A 24,048-nucleotide genomic window follows, 5' to 3' on the forward strand; every position below is an offset into this window, starting at 1 on the left:
CCATACGGACTGTTGAGTTTCATAGTGCACAACAACGTCATTTAGTTTGTGGGTACATCTATATTAAAAGTCCACATTCTATAGTGCTGTGATTTGTGATTTGTGTGAGGTTTCCTGATGTCTGACGTTACGGTGAGCGTATTGCGCCATTTCCTGTTCTAGCGCTGTCTTGTATTCTCTGACTATCCTAGCTCATCCATCTTATCTAATTTCATATTCATTAAATCTCTCTGTGTAACGCTAATATTTGAATTGTAACATACATTTGTACTCTTCAAGCACCTTATTCAAAGTCTTGTAACTTAACCTGTTATCTCTGGTCTGCTAGCTTAGCAGTTAGCGTGGCTTCTCCCTCTTCCTCTCCCTCTATTTCCTGCTCGGTGTGTCACATTTCTGTCATGACTTTTTTCGAGATTCCAGCTGTCGTAAATGATACAATGACTGAGCAGCCTTGGCGAAGAACTGCGCTCCCTGACTGCTTTTGTTTATAATTTTAAGTAAATAATTAAGTCATTACAGTCACTTCATATGTGTAAATGTGCACAACTGTCTGGTTATGGAGACGGGTGTCTAATAAACTCAGAAGAAATACTCCTACAAACAGCTGGAAGCAACACACTGAACTTTAACTTTTGGTAATATTTTGTAAATAACACAGATTATATTCATTGTTGATGTCATATTAATCTGACCTGTTAAAGTCTTTATAGCAGTACAATTTTTTCTCTTTGATGTTTTGGGACCAATATTGATGCTGAAATGTTGAAAAAGTCCTTGCCAGATTACTTTACACAACTTAAAGTGTCTTTCTTTGTGTTCAAAGCGATACAGAAATGTTACTAAGTCTGACCAAGTGACATCCAATGTGATTTTTACCAAAAAGTTTCCAAAAGTTTCCAGTGCCTGCAAGAAATCGGCTTTATATTTTTGTACAGAATAGATAAACATGACAAAAAGTGTTCATGACTGAATTTCAGAGATGTAAGGTAGATTTTCGGATAAATCCCAGTTTCAGCCTGTTTGCAATCTTTATGTTAAGCTAAGCCAATCAACTTCAGGCTATATTTAAAAAAAAAAGACATGAAAGTGGGATCAAACATCTTGTTTCACTCTGTAAAAATGTCAAATTCTTCTTTTAATGATAAAAGTTTGCAAACGGCTAAAAGGCAGAGTTGGAGAAACAAAGAGATGAGAACAATCAACACAAGATACAACACAGAAATCCCCACATTGATCCCAGACCTGAGGAAGTCCTCTGGCATTAACTGTCAGTGCCGGAAATTAAAACAGGTCAAAAATATTGTCATTATACTATTCATATCCACTTCTAGACTGCTTTAATATTAATATAACAATATATATAAAAAATATTACAAGTATATTACAAGAAGGTCACTGTGTCCCTTTTGAATAAAATGACTGATATTAACATTTCTTATGTTTCTATTTTGTCTGACATAATAAAGCTCCATGGGGCAAACTAGCACTATAGCAAACCTAAATTAAAATTAGAAAAGCAATATCTTTGATGGATGCGTGAAAAAAAAACATGGGTCACTGTGGATTTGGTATGGTAGGAGGCTTTGGACATTATTGTAGCAAGATACTGATACAAGATCAGTTCAGGTGCAGCTGTTAACCAACAGCAGCAATTAAGTGTTGCAGTAAACCTACAAAATGTTGCTTACAGAGATGCAAAGTGGATGAAAATGATGCAATCCTTGCGTGGGAAGAAAGGAGGCGCCTTTTTACATGTCTGTGCCCGGGGGTCCCATTGTCTTCTAATCCATGCATGAATCCAACAAATAAACCACTCCACTGTAGAGTTAATGTAATATAAACAGGGAATTTAGAGGGATGTTCCCAGAACCAAAAAAAGTCGTTCTAAATTGTCTTCCATCGAATATTTCATTTTGCTTGGAAAAAGTCCCAAAGTTTAATATGTGGTACAGTCAGAAATTGCATTGCAACCTACTGTAGGACATAGGATATGTTTTAAGCAATATATGAAGTAAATGTGCTCACTCAGCCCAGTTCAAAAGTTTATATGCTTTTCCATCATGTAAAGATCTGGGGGTGTGTTATTGGCTCCAAAGTCATTGGCCCAAACACACAGCCAGAGTCATAAAGAGCTATATTGAGCCACATGAAGAACAAAGAGTCCTGCAGCAGATGGGATGGCCTCCACACAGCCCTGATCTCAGCCTCACGAAGTCAGCGTGGGATTACACGAGGAGACAGAAGACACTGAGAGAGCTTAAATCCACAGAAGAATGGTGGCAACTTCTCAAGATGCCTGTCAAGTACTGTGTAACTCCAAATCTGCTGCAGCACAGTCATGTAAGCTGCCTGTCAATCCGTCTTTCTCATGCCAGGGGAGACGCTGCTTACTCTTCTCGCAGCAGCACACGGTTGTTGTTTTGTTATAGGCTGCTGCAGACAACAGCAGACAGCCTGGGGTTAAGGATGGTGATACTATTTGATTGGACCGTCCATCCAACACTTTGGTGAACACACAGTATGCTGAACAAAAATCTAACCACAGCATGCGTTAAGTTCAATCCATTTTTTACCGTAAGGGAATTAGTATTTGTTGTTGTAACACACTGCATCTCTACAACCTAATGGAAAAAAAAAACTAAGTATGGCGATGATAACGATGATAATGGGCAGATTGAGAGTGGGGTCAGAATCTAGAAAATACAAGTCAGTGACAAGTATGTCCTCCACTTATTGAATGAGGTGGTCAGTGTTGCTGGCGAAATGTTGTCCGACTTTTCCTGAAGGGTAAAGTTGAAGGACATTTTGGAGGACAGGGTCACGTTGTTGGACGTCTAGAGCTATCTGAAATCAGTTTTTAGACAAAAATGATGAACATTCTGGCTGGACAAACTGTTCATAGTTATTCTATCATTCAAAAGTTTGGAGTCACTTAGAAATGTCTTTATTTTTGAAAGAAAAGGATTTTTTTTCAATGAAGATAACATTACATTAATCAGAAATACGGTTTAGACATTGTTAATGTGGTAAATGAGGTTGGTGTTGGTGAGGTTGGTGGTGAATGATTTTTAATGGAATATCTCCATAGGGGTACAGAGGAACATTTCCAGCAACCATCACTCCTGTGTTCTAATGCTACATTGTGTTAGCTAATGGTGTTGAAAGGCTAATTGATGATTAGAAAACCCTTGTGCAGTTATGTTAGCACATGGATAAAAGTGTGAGTTTTCATGGAAAACATGAAATTGCCTGGGTGACCCCAAACTTTTGAACGGTAGTGTATATTTCTCTTGTCGTCTAATGCATCGTATCATTTAAATAAAGCTGCATTTTAAGGTGGATTTTTTTAGTCACTGGTCAAATTTGTGAATTTCCATGTTGAGGGACCTATAAAGTTTATCTTATCCAAGGAGTATCTTTCTGAGTCACACCTGACCAGAGTCTGGATCAACTCAATCTGCCACCAGTAGAACAGTTCAATGTGTGTGTACATTCTCCAGCTGTGCTACAGGAACCAGAAAAGTTTTGAATCAGCTTTTAACTGTCATTTATTGAACAATTCATTGTTATTGTACAGATTTTCCCTGTTTTACTAAAACAGAAGATCAAAACTGTGAATAACGCCCACATCAAAATCTTGATTTTGAAATGGTAGTTTGCTTGGCAGTGTCTCACTGGAGAGTTACACTTACACAAATTGTATAAATCAACAAAATAAAACAAACATTATACAGAAATTTGCTGGTATCTCAAAGAGAATTGTGTAAATTAAAATCAGAGAAAAAGTAAAAACTTACATGATGGCTGTAAAAAAAAACAACAAAAAAAAAAAAACACAAGGCCAGTGTCCGCATCAAAAATATGTATTTTTGCAAACAGTAATTTGTTGTTATATAATGTGTGACCATGTGATCATGAAATTACACTATTCTGGGGCATTTAAATAATCCATCCATTATCTATATGCAACTTAATCCTCATTAGGGTCACAGGGGGCTGGAGTCCATCCCAGCTGACTTAGGGTGAAGGCAGGGACACCTGGACAGATCACCAGTCTATCACAGGGATACATATAGAGACTAACAATCACATTCACACCTACGGACAATTTAGAATCACCAATCAACCTGAACATGTTTCAGGACTGTGGGAGGAAGCCTGAGTACTCAGAAAAACCCACACATGCACAGGGAGAACATGCAAACTCCATGCAGAAAGATCCCAGACCCAGGCCGGGATGCGAACCGGGGATCTTCCGAACCGCTGTGAGGCGACAGTGCTAACCACCGAGCCACTGTGCAACCGTATTTAAATCAGCTAGAAAAAATAATTATTTCATAGATATTTGCCATTTTTATTATGACATTTACTATTTTTGAACATGACAGTATTGCACTGTCACACTGCAGATTTATCAAAAGCTCTATAATTACCTGTGATTTTTTTTGTTAACAACCAGTAAAATGTGTCCACAAATCAAAACTCCTTCGTTATTAGCCTGTAAAAAGAGTGCTCCTACATGTTAACAGAAGCTTTGCAATATGAAATTACAAGTTGACAATAACGTAGTTAAGCAGTCTAATCTGTGGGGTTTATTTGGAGCTGTAGCCTGAATGCAAAAGCTCATTTAAATAATGCATAACATTCCAGGTTTATAATACAATTAGCTATCAATAAAGTGATTTAAATAGTTTATGAAGGTATCAGGGAGCAATCTTTAAAAGAAATAACGTACTTCATCCCTTCAGCTTTTGTTATTGTTCCCAACAAATGATATAACGTCAGCAGCAGCGATCTGGAGAACAGTCTGAGAACAGGACTCCAGCTTTGCTTGTGTAATTTATTGTGAAATGTGTGATATACAAACATTTCTTACACAAGCATCTGATAGGTTGCTTTAGTCAGTCAGAAATGATGAGGGTGAGTATTGTTGGAAACACCTGGTAAATTGGTACAGTTAGGCTTTGCAATGAGTATTTTTTTTCTAGGATTATAAAAAATAATCAAAAAAACATCGCTGGAGCACATCTGACAAGGCATTTGATGAAGGTGAAAGGTTTTTATGGGTAAGATGTCATACAGGGGACATGGCATCAGGAACAGGGACACTTGATTACAAATTCTCAGTTAAGGAAATAACTGTTCTGACATCAAAAATCTAAAAACAAATATTCACAACTTGATTCTATTTTATCTTATAGCGGGATGTAATTATGAATCAAAATCATTTAGAGTCATAATACACTCCTTTTGCCCTTTTCAGTAATGTATATTTTTGTCCCATTTTGCTAACTGCAAATTGTTAAAACTGGACATCTTGATAGAAAAATTAGTTTTTGAGGATCACAAATTACACACCGTTATAATAAGTAAAATTTCTAAATTGGACATTACATATAATTACATATTTAGCTCATATATTTTTGACATGTATATGCATTTTTTATGATAATTTTTAATATATTAGTATTTTTAAGTAAATGAATAAGTAGGCCTGTGTTTTGGTCAAAGTAGAAATAGTTTGGAAGGACCTGATAAACTGTGATTCTAAAGTAAAGAAAACAGTGTGGCATTAGTTCCTGACTGATCCTGTCTCTGTCATGGGATAATTTATAATTATAAGTAAGTAATTAAGTCACTACAGTCGTTTCATATGTGTAAATGTGGACAACTCTGTTGTTATAGAGACAGGTGTCTAATAAAGGACAAGGACCTTGATAAATAAATATAATCAGAAAAGCAAATGAATGCCAAATACTTTGCAATGGTCATGTTACTGCAGTTAAGTTGTTGTATTTTCATTGGACGGTTATTGGAAGGTAAAATATTGACACTGTCTTCTTTAATTTCTCAGTTTTTTATAGGGTGTCATATTTTGCCAATCGTGTCTGTAAAACAGCTCTTTGGACATACTGTGATTGAAATGGAGTGATTTTTTGTTTGATTATTCTTTTTTGTCTGTTTATTGCAGTAGGGAGGTTATTGTTAGTAGAATTGTATTAAATTTGGAGCTGAAGCACTGGAATGATTCTGTAAATTGCTCCAGAATACATATTTTTACCAGCACTCACTATATTTTCTATAATACCTTGAGCTCTCAGGTAACATTAAAACAGCGTTTTAGTGCAGAGTTACCATTCAGAGCTGTGTCATGCACCTTGTTGTGGCTTCTGAGCTCATCTCGGCCTGTTTGTTTACCTCTTTGCTCCTGACACGTGGGAAACGGAGGGGGGAGGGAGGGAGGAGGAAGAGGGAGGGAGGGAGAGGAGCGGATTAACGCAGCGTCGGTTCCCGGTGTCCTTTTTAGATCACAACAAAACACAACAGAGATTGAGAGAAACTGGTTCAGGGCACAAAAAACAAAACAAAACAAAACAAAAAAAAACCCATTTGCGTCCTGCATCGTCCTCCTCGGTCAGAGTCAGCAGCATCTCTCCGCTTCATCCAGCTTCATCCGCCGGCGCGTAAAACATGTCTGTATCCGGCTCCCAGTCACCAGAAGACGGACTGTACGGTGAGTGATGGTGGCACACAGACCCACACAGGTTGCTGTTGTGTCATGACAGTTAGATATTTGCCTTGCAGCAGATGATTTCCGCTCGTTCTGTGCGCACACAGATCGATGTGTTGTTTCCAAATGCAAATATCAGCCCTGCGTGTGTGTAAACAATGTTAGCAGTTCATCCAGTCAGGTGTGATGATGTGCAGCTGCTGATCACTGCAGACATGATAGTAACAGACTGTCAGGCCGAGGGCAGCTGTGGCGGGATGAAACACACACCAGAAGAAGCCACTGCCAGTTTTATACTTGTCATTGTTGTTGCCACTGACACTGTCATTGTGTAAACGGATTCCATGACTCACCTGTTTGTATCTCTGTAAGCCAATTAAGCTGTGGAGATTTTCTGACACTTATAGCTCCACTGTGCTGGCTGCACATTGCTTGGCACAGAAGATGCTCTCTGAAACATGTGGATAATGTGGAGCTGGACACTGAGGGACTGAATGGAAGCCACTGGGCCTGATATTTGACTTTTTGGTGACCCAGGCTGGATTTTTAAGCCAAAACTGAAAATTCAATGACCATGTATGATCTGACCGCTGCTCGTTTGACATAAACACTAAAACAATCTTGATACTGATCCTCTAGATGAATAATAAACTTGACAGCTGAACAGGTTATGTCATAGTGACAGTGTTTCCTAATATCTTCTGCCCTCATTTGGCAAATCTGTGCTACAATTTCTTCTTGGCAGATATGCAATATATGTGCAGTAGTCTGGCTCTGTTATCAATATTTACTTTGAATACTCCCCTTGACTTAGAGGACATTCTAACATCTTCCTTCCTAATAATTTAGCCCAGATTTCAAGTTTAATGTGTTAATTGAACAAATAAATTTCCAGAAAAACAAGCAAAAGAAAATGCTTTACTTTTGCTGCTGTTGATCAAACATTAGGAGCTCAGTGGAAATTCAAACTCTCCTGTTCGGTGCCAAAAAAAATCACTGAAACAGAGAAAGGTACAGAGAGAGAGAGAGAAGTGCCTGTCAGGCTTAAAATGAATGTAAACAATGTGGAAATTGTGGTTTGAATTTAGTGTTTTAAATTGATTTGCACGGCAGTTTTCCCACCTCAGCACAGTGTAAAACTTTTTTTAAAATCAATTTTTGCTGTTTCCACTTTGTGTTTTTAAAAATAGGTGGATGGAAACACTCTTGCAGTTGTCCCTAATGGTCTTTTTGGACTTATGTTTTCTCATGTAAGCCATAAATCTGGGACAGCATTCAAGCTGCACTCAGCCTCCTGTCCTCTGAGCCCACTTCACACCCTGATATTTCCTCCCTCCAGTCCATAAACTGGACAACAGGCATTCATAACCCGGCAAAGGCCAAAGTGAATGTGCTGCGCCGCGGTTCATTGAGTCTTTTAGCATCCAGCTCGTGTCCACGTTACATAAAGCTGATTTGGCAGAGGCACAGACGAATGTGTACAGGATTGCACCATAGAAACTGATTTAGTGCTGCAGAATGGCGACAGATAGATAAGTCAGGCAGCAAGGCAGTCGTTATGTCATAACTCCCCTCTGTAGGAAAATAACTAGGGCAATGGCACAGTTTCCTCTGCCCTCCCTCCCCCCTTTCTCTCCCCCATCTCTCTCTCCCACCCCTCCTGCAGCACTGAGCCCACTCATGCCTCTGCTGCTGTTTGTGTGATCGCACTGTCGTGTCATAAACCGGCATAAAGTAAAGATTAGAGAGATGGGATGAGATGGAAGGATAGTCTGGTAGGCAGATGAGGTGAGATGTTTTGTACATGCTGCCTGTGTCGGGCAGCGATACAGGCGGCATGACAAGAGAGAAACAAGGGGAGGAAGGGAGAGGGCGAATGGCTAATCTCTAACAGAAATAAGATCTTACGTAAGCAAACATGCTGTCAGCCCGAGTTAGCCCTGCCCTACTGTTTAGCTGTGGGTGTGTGCACGCCATACACAGCAGCGTGCATGTGTGTGTGTGTGTGTGTGTGTGTGTGTGTGTGTGTGCATGTGTAAATCTCATCCTGATCTTGTACCCAGTTAACCTGCGTGTCCGTTCATTCATATGTTGTGTCGGTTTTCCATTGACAGAATGAAACACTCGTCCGTTTGTCCTGTTGTGCGTGTGAATGTGTTTGTGCCACACAGCTGGATGTCAGCGTCTCTCAGGTCATCTGATGTCATGTCAAGGCATCTGTGGTGCTTCCTAAAGTCACCATATGTCACGTCTCCATTCACTGTCAGCTCCACACTGAGCCAATGACATTATAAATAAACAGGCGACCACATGTGTCCTTCACAGCTCAGTGGTATGCTTGATATCAGTCTAGCAATACTGCAGAATTATTTAATGCCGTATAAGATGAAATAAGGCTTGTTGCATCATTTTAAGCCTCATAAAAGGATTTTGATGGGTTATCTGGACACAATAGGAGCTGCATTGCATAGTCATTAAAAGAAATCTAAAAAAAAACAAAAAAAAAAAAAAAAAAACAATTCAAATAATCTGGTCTGGAGAAAAACAACAACTTGAACAATATAAATTCAAATCATTGGGAAAATGAAACAGGACCCAAGTCATTGTGCAGACACAAATTTTAAATCAAAATTGGGAATGTGTGTTTGTGTGGATATTCAAACAGAGAACAGACAGAAAATATCACTGAACTGCATAATTTGTAGAGAATTTAAAATTCACCAATAAGACATCTTTTGCATTGAAAAATGATGACCATTGCATTTACTTTGCTGCACTGTTCTGACAAACAAACTCATCAGCCAAACGCTTCCAGAGCTGATCTTGTTAGTGTTTTATCGCAACAGCATTTGAAATAACAATTTTATCACGTGTGTACAACACAATTTCGTTAATGGTTGAGTTTTAGTTAAAGATCTGAACCCAATTCCTGCTGTTTTATTGCTCCTGCCACGTTTTTATTCACTAGGAGCTCATTTGTCACTACAATTTAGTCCTACACCTCTATGGTATCAGCAAAACCATGGCTAGAAGTAGAAAGAATTCAAACATGTCTTCCATGCAGTATGACACAGATATAACGCCATAAATCATCCATCCATTATCTATACAATGCTTAATCCTCATTAGGGTGGTGGGGGGTGGAGTCTATCCCAGCTGCCTTGGGCTGAAGGTAAGGGACATCCTGGACAGGTCACCAGTCTATCACAGGGCTACATATACCGACAAACAATCACACTCACATTCACACTCCACCACCTATGGACAATTTAGAATCACCAATTAACCTGAGCATGTTTCTGGACTGTGGGAGGAAGCTGTAGTAACAGAGAAAACCCACACATGCACAGGAGAACATGCAAACTCCATGTAGAAAGATCCCAGGATGGCAGGACGTGAACCGGGGATCTTCTAGCTGCAAGGCGACACTATTAACTACTGAGGCACTGTGCAGCCCTGCCACAAATCACCAAAATGAATATATTTTCAATTTTTCATTTGCTAAAAAAATGTTAAAAAACAACTCTAATCATCATGGACAATATTTTTGCCCACAGATCAAAAAAAAAAAATCAGTGACTCTAAATACTATTGATATGTTTTTAATTGATTCCCATAGTTGTTTTTATCGGTGTAAACACAGCTAAAAAGTGCTGAATTTTTTGTCACATGACTATTGGTCACAACTGAGTTGCTAATGGATTTCAAGTTCTATAGTGGAGCTGAGAATTTTTAGCTTTTTACAGAATCTAGTCATTGGAAACCATTAACTTTTGGCAAATTTGTAATTAAGATGTGTTGGGGATGAAGTGACTTCCATGAAATATGATGATTTTAAGCTTAGACATAGATCAGTTTGTCGACGTAATAACATGTCACAGATGAGCAGCTCAAACACTGTCAGAAAGTTGAAAATCCGAGGATTTGTTCTGTTTTTGCAGTTTCTGCCTCTGATGTGTGATTTTTAAAAGATAACACGCCCTTCAAACCTGCCGGCAGGATTTCGGCTTCAGCGGATTAATTAATGCTAACCATTACCTTACCTTACCTTGTTAATGCTTTGAAGGAAATTACAGCAAAATGTCAATAAAAGGCCAAAGGTCAGTAAGTGCGACTCCATGTAAATAATCACTTTTAAGAGTGTGGATTTGTTAATTTTCTGTATCAAAACACGTTTCTGGCTGATCCCAGTCTAATATCCATGTATGAAGCAGAATACTCCAGCATCAGCACCAACTCTGCCCTTTGTGTTGCTGTTCCAGGCTCCTGGGTGGAGCTGGAGGAGCTGATCGCAGCCGTGAGCCGCAGAGAGAGTCTGACGGGGCCGCAGGACAGCATCTCCTCCGCCCTGCAGGGGGAGCTGGAGAGGATCCTTCTGGAGGCACAGCTGGAGTGTGAGAGGAGTAGAGACAGGTAATGATGCAGTTTGTTAGTGTGGTGGGGTTTTTTTTTGTTTTGTTCGGGGGGTTGGAGGGAGGATGGGAGTATGAGCTGCACAGCGAGGTGTAGAAATCATTTGCACAGTAATGAGGTTTATTCTGCGCTCAGAGGAACTCTGCTTGTTTTTCACAACGCGTGTTTACTTTCTCAGTTTTGGTTTGTTTTTGCAAGAATGTAGAATTATTACGCCACACTTGGTCTGTTTCTTGACACTGAGCCTACATTGTAGAGTGTCTTCTGTCCACAGTCCTCCTCAGGTGACGACTCCACAGCCCACGGGCTCTCCAAGACCCACTAGTGAGCAGGACAGCGACTGTGTGACCATACAGGTATCCATTCATTTAAATATAAAGCAAAACAGACCAACAACATGCACGGATGTTTAATTTTGCTCTGACAAGTACAAAGATGTTGTTTATAGCTGTAAATCACAGAAAGTAGTTACACTGCATAATGTGTTAAGTTATTGATGAGCAGCTTCCAAAGCACAAAGGGATCATTTCAGTGCAGCTTGAAACTCCACTTGCCTGAGGTAGATAATCGATGCCAGAGTGTATATTTTGCATTTGTGTGACAAATTATTTACTCTGTTGCAAATGGAAACAACTGAACAAAGTCACGATGCTCTCACATCCAAGAGAGAATCAACTCAGCTCGTTTCTTGTTAAATATTGTTCAGTTTTACTTCAGTGATTTGCTCATTTCACAGTAACATCACTGTTTTCTACTGTCCTTTATTAGATATTTGTTATGTTCTTTTACTGCACATCATCTGATCCGTGTTCTGTGTTGCAGGAGGAAGCTGAGCGACGGGTGGACACTGACTGGGTGTGGGATTGGTCCAGTAGACCTGAAAATATGCCACCAAAGTAAGACGGGCTCCTTTGAGTTTTACTGTTTTGCTTATGTTTGCTGTGATATTTTACTGCGTGCCTACGCTGTCAGAGGACTCAGCCAGGAGGCGGTTAGCTTAACTTAGTGTAAAGATTGAAAGCAGGTGATCAAAAATCTGCCTACTGATCATTTATTTACAGCCCATTTCTAGTTTGTTTGCACATAAACATGAACTACAAAAGTTTGGTTTTACAGAAACAACCAGACAACCTACCTAATAATCTATTCACGTATATTTAAAGGAATATACAATAAATAAACTTGAGCACTTTTTTGCTTTTCTCAGAAAAATAGGTCTGGTATACTTTCAAAACATCACAAAACTTCTGATTGCCGAGTGTGTTTGTTCAGTTTAGCTTTAACAGCATGCTGTGTATTTTTGTTTTGTTTGTGGATTATACCTTTGAAGCACATGAAGCGCCCTCATATTTATTTACTGTGCTGCACTTGACATTTAATCTCCCGCAATGAAATAAGTCTGTTTGACAGGTAGCAGTTCTCAGTGGTCTCAGACTCTCAGTATTTTTCTTGCATCCTCAGTCTTCTCTCTTGTGCTCTCATTATCTCTGTTTATTTCTCTCCTTTTCAATCTTCCGTCCTCCCGCATCTCTTATCTCTGACTCCTCTCCTCCTCTCTCTCGCTGCAGAGAGTTTGTGTTTCAGCATCCGAAGCAGCCGAGCTCCCTCAGCGTTAGGAAGACAGAGGTGATGAAGAGGGGACTCTTCTCCTCCGATGTCCTCCTCATTCTTGTCCCTTCACTGCTGGCTTCACACCTGCTCACACTTGGAGTTGGGTGAGTGTGATCCATGTTTGAAGGGAAAAATAACACAAAATAAAGAAAACACAGAGCTCACAATGTTTTTACATACTCTAGTTTTCCTGCCTAGCCGTCCAATCCTTTTGTATTTAAGATGAGATGGGCTTTATTGATTCCTCGCCAGGTAAATTTACATGTTCCAGCAGCTAGATACAGATGAGGCCTGGAAGAAGCAGGACAAGAATTAGTACATTTTCAAAAAGTATGTTTATTCTTTTCAGGAGAAAAGAGTTTTATTGTGTGGATTATTGTCTGATGTGCTCATAGACTGAAAAGAGAGACATAGCATCTGGTTCTGAAACGTGAAGTCAATGTAGTGTCTTAACCCTGCATTCTTTCTAACAGGCAGCAGAGGGGGCTGCTGTGGTTGCAAAAAGAAGCCTTTTTGTATATAAGTCTATGAGAAAATGAGCCTTATTCTCACATGATCTATTACCTTCATCAACATTTTCCTCATGATTTTATCGCCTTAATTGTTTGTTTTAAGCCTTTGTCAATAGAGCATGATGTTGATTTGGTAAAATATGGTCCCATTTTCTGTAAAATAGACAACAAAAAAGGGTATAGGCTACCTTATGGTTGACAGGTCACTCGAGGCTTCAGAACTGTAGTCTACAAATGACTGAGTGGCATCACGGTGGTTACATCTATCTGTTTTATGCAGTTTGTGGATGTGATTAGCACATGTTGTACTATATCTGGATTAACACTATGAGTCTTACACAGAGCCAGTCTTTCCAAATGGAAAACAGTATTATTGTACTGTTGCAAAGGCAAAGCAAAGCAAATTATTGTAAGCGAGTTACAACCAAGAGAACAAAGAGGCAGAAGTTTGTATTTTCAGGAAACACATATTTTTTGACATGAGCAACTTGAAAATCAAGTCACATTGTTGAAAAAAATGTATGTTAATTTAAAAGTGTCAACTTATATGATGTGCAGTAGGCGACACTCTTCTGGGACTCAATCAATTAAAGAAGTCCCAGCACTGAAAGAAAATGTGTTCAATAAACTAAAGGCTCTAAAAGTAAACAACAAGAGTTGCTACCTGTTCAGCATCTAAATGCAGAATAAATAAATAAGACATTTACCTCATCTGTTCATGTTCCATCATAAACACAGATGTCGGATTCATTTCTAACTCTCCTAATAATAGGTTTTACTACATTTACTAATACTACATGCCACAAAATGAATAATTTCTTATACATCATGGAACTTCTGGCATTCTTGATTGCATGTCGTACAGAAGGCAAAATTATCGTACAGATGGGATAATTATACATCTGGCCACGCTGTAGAGAGAACGGAATGTCTGAACTATCCTCTGGAGCCAGAAACTTCTGTAACTTAGTGCAATCTCTTGTTCAGCACGTCTTTCACTGGTGTCTCTGAAAAAGAAATTAATAATACAGCTTCTTCTTGGGATTTACATTCTATATTCTAAGACAAACTGGCATTGACTTGGTGTCCTTTTAATACAGATATAACCAGATATATTAAACAGATATAGCCGGGTCACAGTACCGGCATGGAAAATGATAATTTTGTGAGCACCAAAAAAAAAAAAAAAAAACACTGCAGAAAAAGTTTCAAGTGCAGCAAAACAGGTTTTACCCTAACTTAGTTCATAACTCACCCAGACTCTATTAAACTTTCAGTCGGTCGCTCTGAAGTGTCTTACAGACACCACTGAATGAATGCATCTCTTTGGCGTCCTCGCTTGTGAAATCATCTCCTCTGTTGATGTGTCTTTTGCAAATATTGCATTGCATATTGCAAACTGAATAAACAAATTTAACGGCCTGCTATATTTTTAACATTTGGCAGTTTAACTTTACCTCTTTGTAAAGAGCAAGACAGAAGTGCCAACCTTAGATTAAACTTTAATAGCATCCTGGACTGGGGAATACTGGACAGTAAATGGGCTATTAGTGAACAAGCTTTTTATATGATGTTGATATTACATAATCTGTAATGCCACAAATTAATGTAGTTAGTTAGCTCATACTAGAGCAAATAAGGGCACCGTTTATTCCATTTCTTAATCTGTTGCTCCGGTGTTTTTAAACACTGCCATCTCTAATTATGGTTGCTAAGGTTTGAGGGGTTCAGTGAAGTGTCAATCATTAATTCATGCTTTTTCTTTTCTCTTTTTAGGATCTACATAGGAAAGCGATTGGCCGCTTCCACAACCAGCACGCTGTGACGTCGGCTGTAGGCCAGCGACCCTATTCGCTAACAGTCTGGCCAATAAGGTCACAGTCCGCCCTCTCTACCGCACTAATTTGCCTCCTCCCTTCGTCATGGGGCAAACATAGGACCCTGCCTGTCTGTACCTCTGTCTCTCTGTTTGTCTGTCCACCCAGCAGTCCGTCCGTCCTTTCTGTCAGCCTCTTTGTCAGTCTGTGCATGTCGTAGGGCCCGGGGAGCGGATGGATGTCGACCAATGAGTCAGACTGAGGTCACTTTTACTCTCCCACAGAGTAACACTGATCTCAACCAGCTGAAGCATAATCAGAGGGGAGAGATTGCCGTGATACAAGAGAGAGGAGAGAAAGAGTGTTTTGCCCGGCTAGAACAATAAATCCCTTTGATAGGAGGAGATGAAAACGCTTCGTTGGGAACGGTGTGTTCCGACAAAATGAGAAAGCTAATATGTGGTAGCCATTCTCCCAACCTTTGAGAAAGCAAAATGTCTGTCATTTGTCAAAAGTAATGACCCTCTGTACGACTGAGCTGCTAAAAGTGGTTCTTGGGTTTTTGTCTGACCTGATGGTGAGTCTAATGTAGAGAGTTTTAGTTGGCTGAGTGAATGTAGGAGTGGCTCTGGTTGTGCTTTTTGTCCCATAAACCAATTAAATATTTGACCTCCGACAAAGACAATCATGATCCCATTAAACTTCACTCCTCAAAACCTTAACGTGCCTCCTGGGTCTTTTGTTCCTCTCTTCCACGCTCATCCTGGCAGTATTTAATGTACACATGCTTGTCTGTTTTAACAAATACGGGGAAAGTGAAGCATTTTCAGCCGACAAAGCACAAACACTTGCTGAAGTAAGCACTGTACAATAAATATTTTTAGTTTGAGTTGCCTGGAGATTATTTGGAGGCAGTCATAGACAACAAAAAGAAAAGATTTTTACAAGCTAATGTGTTGTTAACAACCTGTAAATGAACCACAACATCTGCTTAAAATTCCTTCCTGTTTCCAAAAGAGGTAAATCACTCCAAATCACTCCAGTAGTTTGTCCTGACAAACTCTTTGGTGTGTTTTTTCATGCACCAGTGATGACTCTTCTTGTCTAACTGAACTCCTGCAGAAATGTTATGACGTCACATGAGCGTGTCTGTATCCATCTGCCTTTGTCGTTCCTTACCTCACGTAAGTCTTCCTTTTCTCTTTTTTTAACAAGCTGCTGCTTTGACCCGTCATGGATTTGACATTTTATTGCTTTCCCATAAAGCAGAGAGCCGTTTCCTCTTAACATCTCATGAAAATAGTTGGCCCAGATTTTGAATGGAGTTTCTGAGAAGAACAGTGAGGCTTTGCTGTGCCTCCTCGGACGCAAACGTGCCTATTTGTTGTCCAGCTTGGCCAAGCCCAATGAGTTTATCAGCCATTAGCACAGTGTTTGATGTGAGGGTCCTGCTGAGCTCGTTAAGCTTCTCCTAGACGCACTGAGCTGACGATGCAACAACAAGACTGCCTTGGCGGAGCACAAAAGCACCTGGTTTCCATTCACAGACAACCGCACGTAACTCTCTCACGTGCACACAAGGAATCTATGGCGAGTGCGTGTTTTGGCATCGCTTTCACACGACAACAAGAAAAAGGAAGAAACACTTTGTTGGTAGATGACACATGCTTAAGTAATGTTCGTTCATCATTTCTAGCTGACAAAACCATTGCATCCATGTATGATGTAATTTCAGAAGAAGAAAGATGGTTGCATTATAGTGAATCATAGCATATTAAAACCGAATAGCAAGGCTAACATTGGAAGTCATATGGTTTACAGAGTGACCTGTATTTACTGTGGATGTGTGCAGTTTTTCAGGTCAGAAAGATTCTAATCAGGGGTAATTTTGTCAACAGTTACTGTGCTGGAAAGTATTTGTTCATGACATTACTGTGACTATAAAAAGTATTCACCCCCCTTGCAGGTTTTCTCCTTTAATTGCTTTTTGACATTTAATATTCTTTCGTGTAAAAGTGAAAACAGCTTTCTACAAAGTATTGCCAGTCAATTAGAAATTTAAAATGGAAAATAAGTGATTGTTTAAGTGATTACCCTCTATAAAGTGACCTAAGTCAACACAGCTGCAGCTAACTAGGGCTGGAAGTCACACTGGACCTTCCAGATACAGGTGTCCTTATATTATAGTCATCTGAGACACATTCACTGCACTCAGATGATCTCCATTTCACTTATTGTGTGACTTCTTGCACTATTTGGCTGCACTTTAGATTTTGCGCATATTTTTTTGAAAAACATGAAATTATGAATGAAACTTAAAAAACGGACAGTCAATGTAAAATAACATTAACAACCAGTAACAGTAACAGAAACAGAAGTGTTGGGTCTTTAATTATAGGTAATTTCCTTGTTTTTACACATGTAAATATGCCTCATTAAACATTAACAAGCCAACAGTGTAAGTGAATGTGCACTATGATGCTGTTTACAAGGGACCTGTGTGATGCAGCAGTTTTGAGTACAAGAAAAAGTTCCTGTAGGACAACGTCACATGTAAATCTGTCTATTTATCTATGTTAACCTCCTTATGACTCTACATGAAAAGTCAGGGGGACACCAAAAAATCTGTAGACTTTATCTATTTAAATAAAAGAAGTAATGACACAGTGTAGAAACAGTTTGTTATTTGGAAAGGTCCTGTAGTAAACAAAAACCAATGATTTAGAATAACTAATAACTAATGAGTACATGACGTTAATGTTGCAGCTCATAAAGGTTTTAATGGTTAACGTTATTGGTCACTGCTAGGTAGCTTGTAGAATTCACCAAGGAATCAATAACATGCTTACAGCAGTATACATAGTAATACAAAGTGATTTATTAGCTGACTATATTTTATATTTATCTGAATATGAAAGTTATAATAATATCATAAAAGCTAACAGATGAGCATTTTGCAGTAAAAAGTACAACATTTCCCTGGAATGGTAGTGGATAAAAAATATCAAGTATCAGAAAATGGAAATAATGTAGTACCTTAAAATTAGACTCAGGTACAATACATGAGTAAATGTAATCTGTTACTTTCCACCAAAATCTCAGAGAAATTTTTCTAAAAATCTAACTGAACTGAGCATCTCATTGACATGAATAAAAGGGTCATTCCAGAATTGGAGAACATTTGGGCTTCAAAATTTTTGAAAAATAGACCTTCTCTTTTACAGTTTTCTGCTCCATATTTATAATAATTGGTAATAAACTATCAAAGGCTTGATTGGCTCAGCTTACACATCAATGGTACCATTTTTATTCCATGTTATATTTGTTGTTTGCTAACCCTACTCTAATCACAGTAACAGAGTTGCTAATCCATGCTAATGTTAGCTTTTCTCAGGAGTAAGAGCTAGATATTTAGCTAGCTGTTACTGCTGACCAAGAGGACAAACTTACTGATGGAAAACAGTACAGAAAAAAGTAAACTGAATTTGTCTTATCCTGATAATATGCATAACAGGGTTGCAAGGCTGACAATGCTATGAAAATATGAAAAATAGAAGCAAGGACATATCTTTGCTCAACCCAGACTTTTGGAAAACTGTTTGATGCTTTCAATTCCAGCGTATCATTTGATTTACTGTTTTCTTCATCTTCTACCAGCTAAAAAAGTTAACAGGGTTGGGTGCATGTTGTGGGACAACCATTCCATGCATAATAAATATTATTTAAAATAATATGTTGATTAAAAAAAATGTCCCACAATTACCAGAGACATCAATGACAAAAATAATACCAGAAAAAGGAGATTTAAATTTCATTTTAACTGTTTTATTTGAGATTCAGTTTGGTCATCAGAGGGGTGGGACAAAAGAAAATGGCATTTTAGGGGGAACTCCAGACTTAGCTTTTCTCCTTTTTTTATTATTTTTTTTTTAGATTTGGTCTCAGGAAAAGTACATTTACACAACAACTGCATGTTTTAGTATTTTGTACTTGGATTGTTTGAAATTTGATGGGTGGGACGTAAAATGTTCTCCAGTTCTGAAATGACCCAAAAAACGACAAAATTGAAACAAATCGAAGTCAGAAGTTTAGATAATGCAACTAAACTTTTTTTTTTTTCAAAATGGTTCTTACTCGGTAAAAAGACATTCAACTGGGAGAGATAATAGTGAAAGATAAAAATCAGAGGTGTAATCCATCCTAGCGGTTCTTTAGGCCATCAGTTTTGGCCTCTCTGGTTCAACCCCTCAAACTGTTTATCCTCAGCCTGGGACTAACAGGCAGCCACAGGTGGGTCAGATTGTTATAAATCATCATGTTCCCACACAGTTTCATCCCGTTTCTGTGAACCTCTGGGACTTCAGCATAGCAGGGGACCATGTTAAGATCTGTCAACCCTGTAATATCCTCCCTGAAAAGGGGAGCAGTTACTACACTGAACACCATCTGTGATTTTTCCATCAGCATTAAAGTGAACCAGTAGACCTACGTGGATACATGTGGAATAGGGTGATAAACACCAGTCTGAGCAGCCGGAGTTACGAAAGAAACCCCAAATCCTGTTCTCGAAGGTGGAGGAGACTGAAGCCGAGACAGAATGTGCAAGAAATCTGTTCATTTCCTGGACTGCACTTTAGAGATTGGACATCTGTCTCTCTGGGAAATGCATTATCTTCCTGCTCCTATACTGCTAGACAGGAAATAGAGAGTACAGTTTCAAAGGCTTGTGGATGTAACAAAAGAATTCAGTTAAACTGGCACGGCGTCTGAGCCTCAACATTAAAACAAGGTCACTAATTTGAGCCTCCATCTCAAGTAGCTTGACTTTACCACATGTGGCCCACTTCCCCCTCATGAACCACTTATTATGAGGAATACTGGGTTATAATTCCACAAAACAGAATGACGTACTCGGAAGTCAGACACATAATCATGTACAGCTTACCAAGCCAGCACGTTCCCACACAAGAGTGAAAAACTTTTTTGCTTGCCTTGTATGGGCTTAGACAGCTCCACTCACACAGAATAAACACATTTATTTCCAAAAATTGATATTTGCTCTAATAAATCCAAAATGAATGCTTGTTGAGGGAGATCACCGCATCTCTTTAGATGCAATCTGGCATTCAGGAGGCACAATGAATGCCCCGCCGGTAACATTTGCAAACAGAGAGTTTTTGCGTTTTTCATATTCTCTGTCACTCTTGAGAACACAGCAGCAATTTGACTAATCAGCCTAATATCTGACAAGGCACGGAGGTGGAACAAGGAGAGTGAAAGAAGTTCCTTTGTGTACAAGAATGATTTGCTGTGTCCCCCCCACACTATCATGTACTCAAACATGTGCTTGTCATCTTGTATCTCCAGTGCCAGATTACACACCAGGAAGGGGCAATAATTGCTTCCACGTGCTGTCGTCCCTCTCCTCCTCTTATGTGCGCTCCCCTTCCTTCTTCACAGTAGTCAATCACGCCGGCTGAGCGTGGCACAGACGTGGATGTGAACTGCACTGTGTCTGAACAAATGACCCTGTGTACTCTCCCACTCGGCGCTGTTTCCCACTGTACGGCGGACCTTTCTAGTCCGGACATGTTTGGCCTCGATGTGCCAGAAGTATGAAGGATTAATGGGAGCACCTGGAATAGGGCTCAATGGAACACAATGCACCGCTGTTCGTTCTGTGTAAACAAGCAGCTCAATAAAGTGTGGGTGTGTTTTGTCCTGAAGAAATTGTCCTATGCATGTTTTGCTATGAAGAAAGCTTTACGGACACGCTGAGTTGAGCAAAAGAGAGTATTTGTCACATTTTGTACTACTGTGTGTGTGTATTATATCAAGACCAATGCCTTCAGTATGCTTCCAAAGAACAGCTTGTTTGATGATCAGATTTCTTCTGTACCTCCCCCTGACAACACCTTTCTCATGTCACATTAAGGGCATCTGTGTTAACTATTAGTTGAGGCTTTTTGAAACTTACAATCACGGCAATTGACCGGCTGTGTAGCAGTGAGAAAAGAGGCTAAACTTCTCCCTCAGCTCTTTTTCTGGTTCATTACACATCTATGTCACTGTTCCTGTGAACAGCCCTCCATGAATTCCTTCCAGGACAAACTGAAAATGTGTGTCCTCATCTACATATTTAAATAACACTGCATGACCTCTCTGTATGATCGTTCTATGACTTCTCACTCTACATTCAAATTTGGCTTTTTATTATGGCTACAAAGAATGTTTGATTTTCAGTGTTTTCATAGCTCACCATATTACTAATTTGGTCTTTTCCAGAAAAACCTAAGCCCTAAGACTCTTAAATTCTTCGAGGCTGTTCCAACGGGTAATTTCCTGGATTTAAAAAATAAAAAATAAAGCCAAAAGCTGCAGTTCTTTAAATGGCCACTGCATGTTATCTCCAAAAGCGAGTCAGTCCTGATAGAACCCCATGTTAAAATATTCAACTTTACAGCCAAAATAAAAACATTTACAGTATTGTGTAGAAAAGAGTTTGGCCTCTATAGATAACTTCCCCACTCATGACAACTATACATTAGATAAATCTTTCTAGGTCTCACCTGTTTAAATTGTTTTAAGATTTAAGGGCGTCGTCACTTTGATTGACAGGTGGGTACTGTCGTAGGACAGTCCATGGCTCATGCTGCACATCTGCTCATTTTTGAGTAAGTTGGAGTCAAGCACTGCCAAGATTGCACTGAGCAAATGTGCTGCTAAAGACGGCAATGTCATTAGTCGACTGGTGACAACACTGTCTGGAAAATGACATTCTTTTCCAGCTAAATTGTGCTCTCATTTACATTTAGAAAGAAATGTATTTTCTCTCCGAAGGATAGGACTGTGACGTAGAAAGAAATGCTTCCACTTTGAAAAAGTCACCAAGTATTCATAGGAAGGTTGGAGTCATAAGTCTCTCACTCAGAACATTATTATTAGACTTAAGTTTAATTTGAACTTGTTGTGTAATTTTGGTTTCCATTCACTCTTTGGGAATGTTTAGGCACCAAAAGTGTGTGATTAGGTTTGTTAGAAGCTTGTTTAAATTTAGGTACCAACATTATTTCATCAAGTTTGGGGGAAAAAGCATGGTTTAGATTAATCTATGACCGTTTCACAACAAATTTGAAGTTTCTCTTCCATTTTTTGGGGTTAATACGGTGACGTGTCTCAGTCCATCTAAAATATGTTTGGTTGGCTGAACAAGAGTGACAGTGAATCAATAAAATAAAGATATGTTGATTGCAGAATATATTTCAAAATGGAACTGAGAATATCGAGAATGTAGTTAGTTTTATAGGAATGCAATTTTTGGGAGACAGGAGGGGAGGTGAAGGTATTTTTTGAACCCAAGTGCAGGAGGATTTAAATTTTGACCTGTAATGGTGATAGATGAAAAGTTCAAGGGTCATAAAAACAGGGGTTGTTAAAAAAAAAAAAAAAAAAAAAAGGATTCCAGGGAGAAGGTGCCGCTTGAATGAAATTTAGTGGCAATCCATCCAAAAAAGATGTCAAAAACCTCATGGAGGAAGTCAGAGGATCATCGAAGTCAGTAGGATTCATCCTCTGGGGAGCATAAATATCTGCACCAATTTTCAGGGCAATCCATCCATTATTTGCTGAGACATTTCAGTCTGTACTAAAGTGGCGGTGCTCCTTCCTACAGCCATGCCAGCAGCAAGACTAAAAAAGCAAAATCAAAAAAGAGAAATGTCAGAAAACGGAAAAAGGTTGCATTGGGGGTGTTCGTGTGAAAAAGTGAGAGAAATTTTCAGAGCCGCGTAGCCGACTGGGTGTCAAGTATCTCCAGTGGTGATTTACGGCCGTCTCTATCTGTATGAGGTGTGTAGGTGTAGGTGAGACATTCACTGGGATGGAATGAATGCGCCCAGCTGGTGTGAGTGACTGAAAGAGCAGCTGTAAGGTCTGAGATGCTCGAAGAATGAACTCACAGTTTACACATGGCAAAACCATCAACCGCAACTCTTAACGGCGGCTTTGCGGGGGCTTTCATTAAGAGTCCTTGCATAATCCTGAGTAATTTTGTGAGACACTGAAACCGCATTGTTGTTTTAGAAACGCTATGTTCCCCCTTTGCGCCAAGGTTATTCTGAGAACACCTTTGTGCGCCTATCATCAATCTTCTAGAATAATAGCTTTTCTAAGAAGGGCAGGTTTATGTTACAGTGTCCACAACTGAGGCCGTTTTGAGCGATTTTGCAGAGCGATGTGTAGAGATTCGGTGAGGTAAATGGAATTGAAAAAATATAGCAATGGTTTCCTGTTATTTTCCATAGAATCCTATTGAGCAACCAAACTCAAACAAATGTGACTGTAGCGACTTCAGTCTGAAAACCTCAAGGCCTGGAACTAAATAAAGCTACAGTTGTAATAAACTGTGCCTCGTTTCTAAACATTTTTCTGTTCCATATTAACTCTGAATAAATTTTCTGATTAATTTAGAATCTATAACATTTGATGCATAATTTGTATTCATGCCCCTCTACGCCGTGTTAGACCATTCCAGGAAGCTTTATCCACCATGACATACCAATTTGGCTCAAGAGTTTGCAGACTAAATATGCTGCAGGATGTGGGTCCATTTATTAAGCCTCTGCCTTGGGTTCAGAGTTACAGTCTGTTTAATACCAAAAATCAGGCAATTTAATGGTGTAATTTCGGGTTTGGAGCGAGTCCCTGCTACCGGACTGGGGTGAGGTTTTGATAGATGCTGCACATTTAATGAGGTGCTGGATCAGAGACCCCTGTGACTTGCTGACTGGCTGCTGTTACGTAGCTTCATCAGGTAAGACAGTGCAGAGCTTGTAACGTTCTGCATCCCACAGTGTAATGAGCACTTAAGCACTCAGCGCAGGAGCAACGAGACTTATGGTCACCTCCAGCTGCGGCTGTAAAAGTCCTGTCCATTCCTCAAACGTAAGAGTACTGATGTAAGTCATTTTATGAAAGGACGTCTTGTGGGAAGGGACCTTTATGTGGTGAATGTAATTATTATTTTCTTTAATACTATAATTTCTTTGACATAAAAACACTTTCGCCGCACAGTCTAGACCAGGAAATCATTTTCAATTACGCCTGAAAATGTCACATTGATGAGAAAAAATATATATTTATATGTACCCTCTGTGGAACATTCGGTATATTTATGTGTGCCAGG

The 24,048-nt window shown here is 39.3% G+C and overlaps 1 protein-coding gene across 1 annotated transcript; it reads left to right on the forward strand.

Moving 5' to 3' along the window:
• Positions 1–6,276: 6,276 nt before the first annotated feature.
• On the forward strand, positions 6,277–15,586 carry zgc:73226 (uncharacterized protein LOC402792 homolog). The gene is made up of 6 exons (XM_023297945.3): positions 6,277–6,514; positions 10,774–10,924; positions 11,199–11,280; positions 11,747–11,820; positions 12,493–12,639; positions 14,824–15,586. Exons 1-6 carry the CDS (start codon positions 6,472–6,474, stop codon positions 14,870–14,872), a joined length of 546 nt encoding a protein of 181 aa, XP_023153713.1. The 5' UTR covers positions 6,277–6,471; the 3' UTR covers positions 14,873–15,586.
• The last annotated feature ends 8,462 nt before the right edge of the window (positions 15,587–24,048 follow it).

This window comes from Amphiprion ocellaris, chromosome 17 (genome assembly GCF_022539595.1).
Source record: "Amphiprion ocellaris isolate individual 3 ecotype Okinawa chromosome 17, ASM2253959v1, whole genome shotgun sequence".
Taxonomy (NCBI): Eukaryota; Metazoa; Chordata; class Actinopteri; family Pomacentridae; genus Amphiprion; species Amphiprion ocellaris.

Coding starts and splice junctions, on each gene's coding strand:
- zgc:73226 (XM_023297945.3), top strand. CDS start 6,472: ATGTCTGTATCCGGCTCCCAGTCACCAGAAGACGGACTGTACG. Junction 6,515..10,773: donor ACCAGAAGACGGACTGTACG/GTGAGTGATGGT, acceptor TTGCTGTTCCAG/GCTCCTGGGTGGAGCTGGAG. Junction 10,925..11,198: donor TGTGAGAGGAGTAGAGACAG/GTAATGATGCAG, acceptor TTCTGTCCACAG/TCCTCCTCAGGTGACGACTC.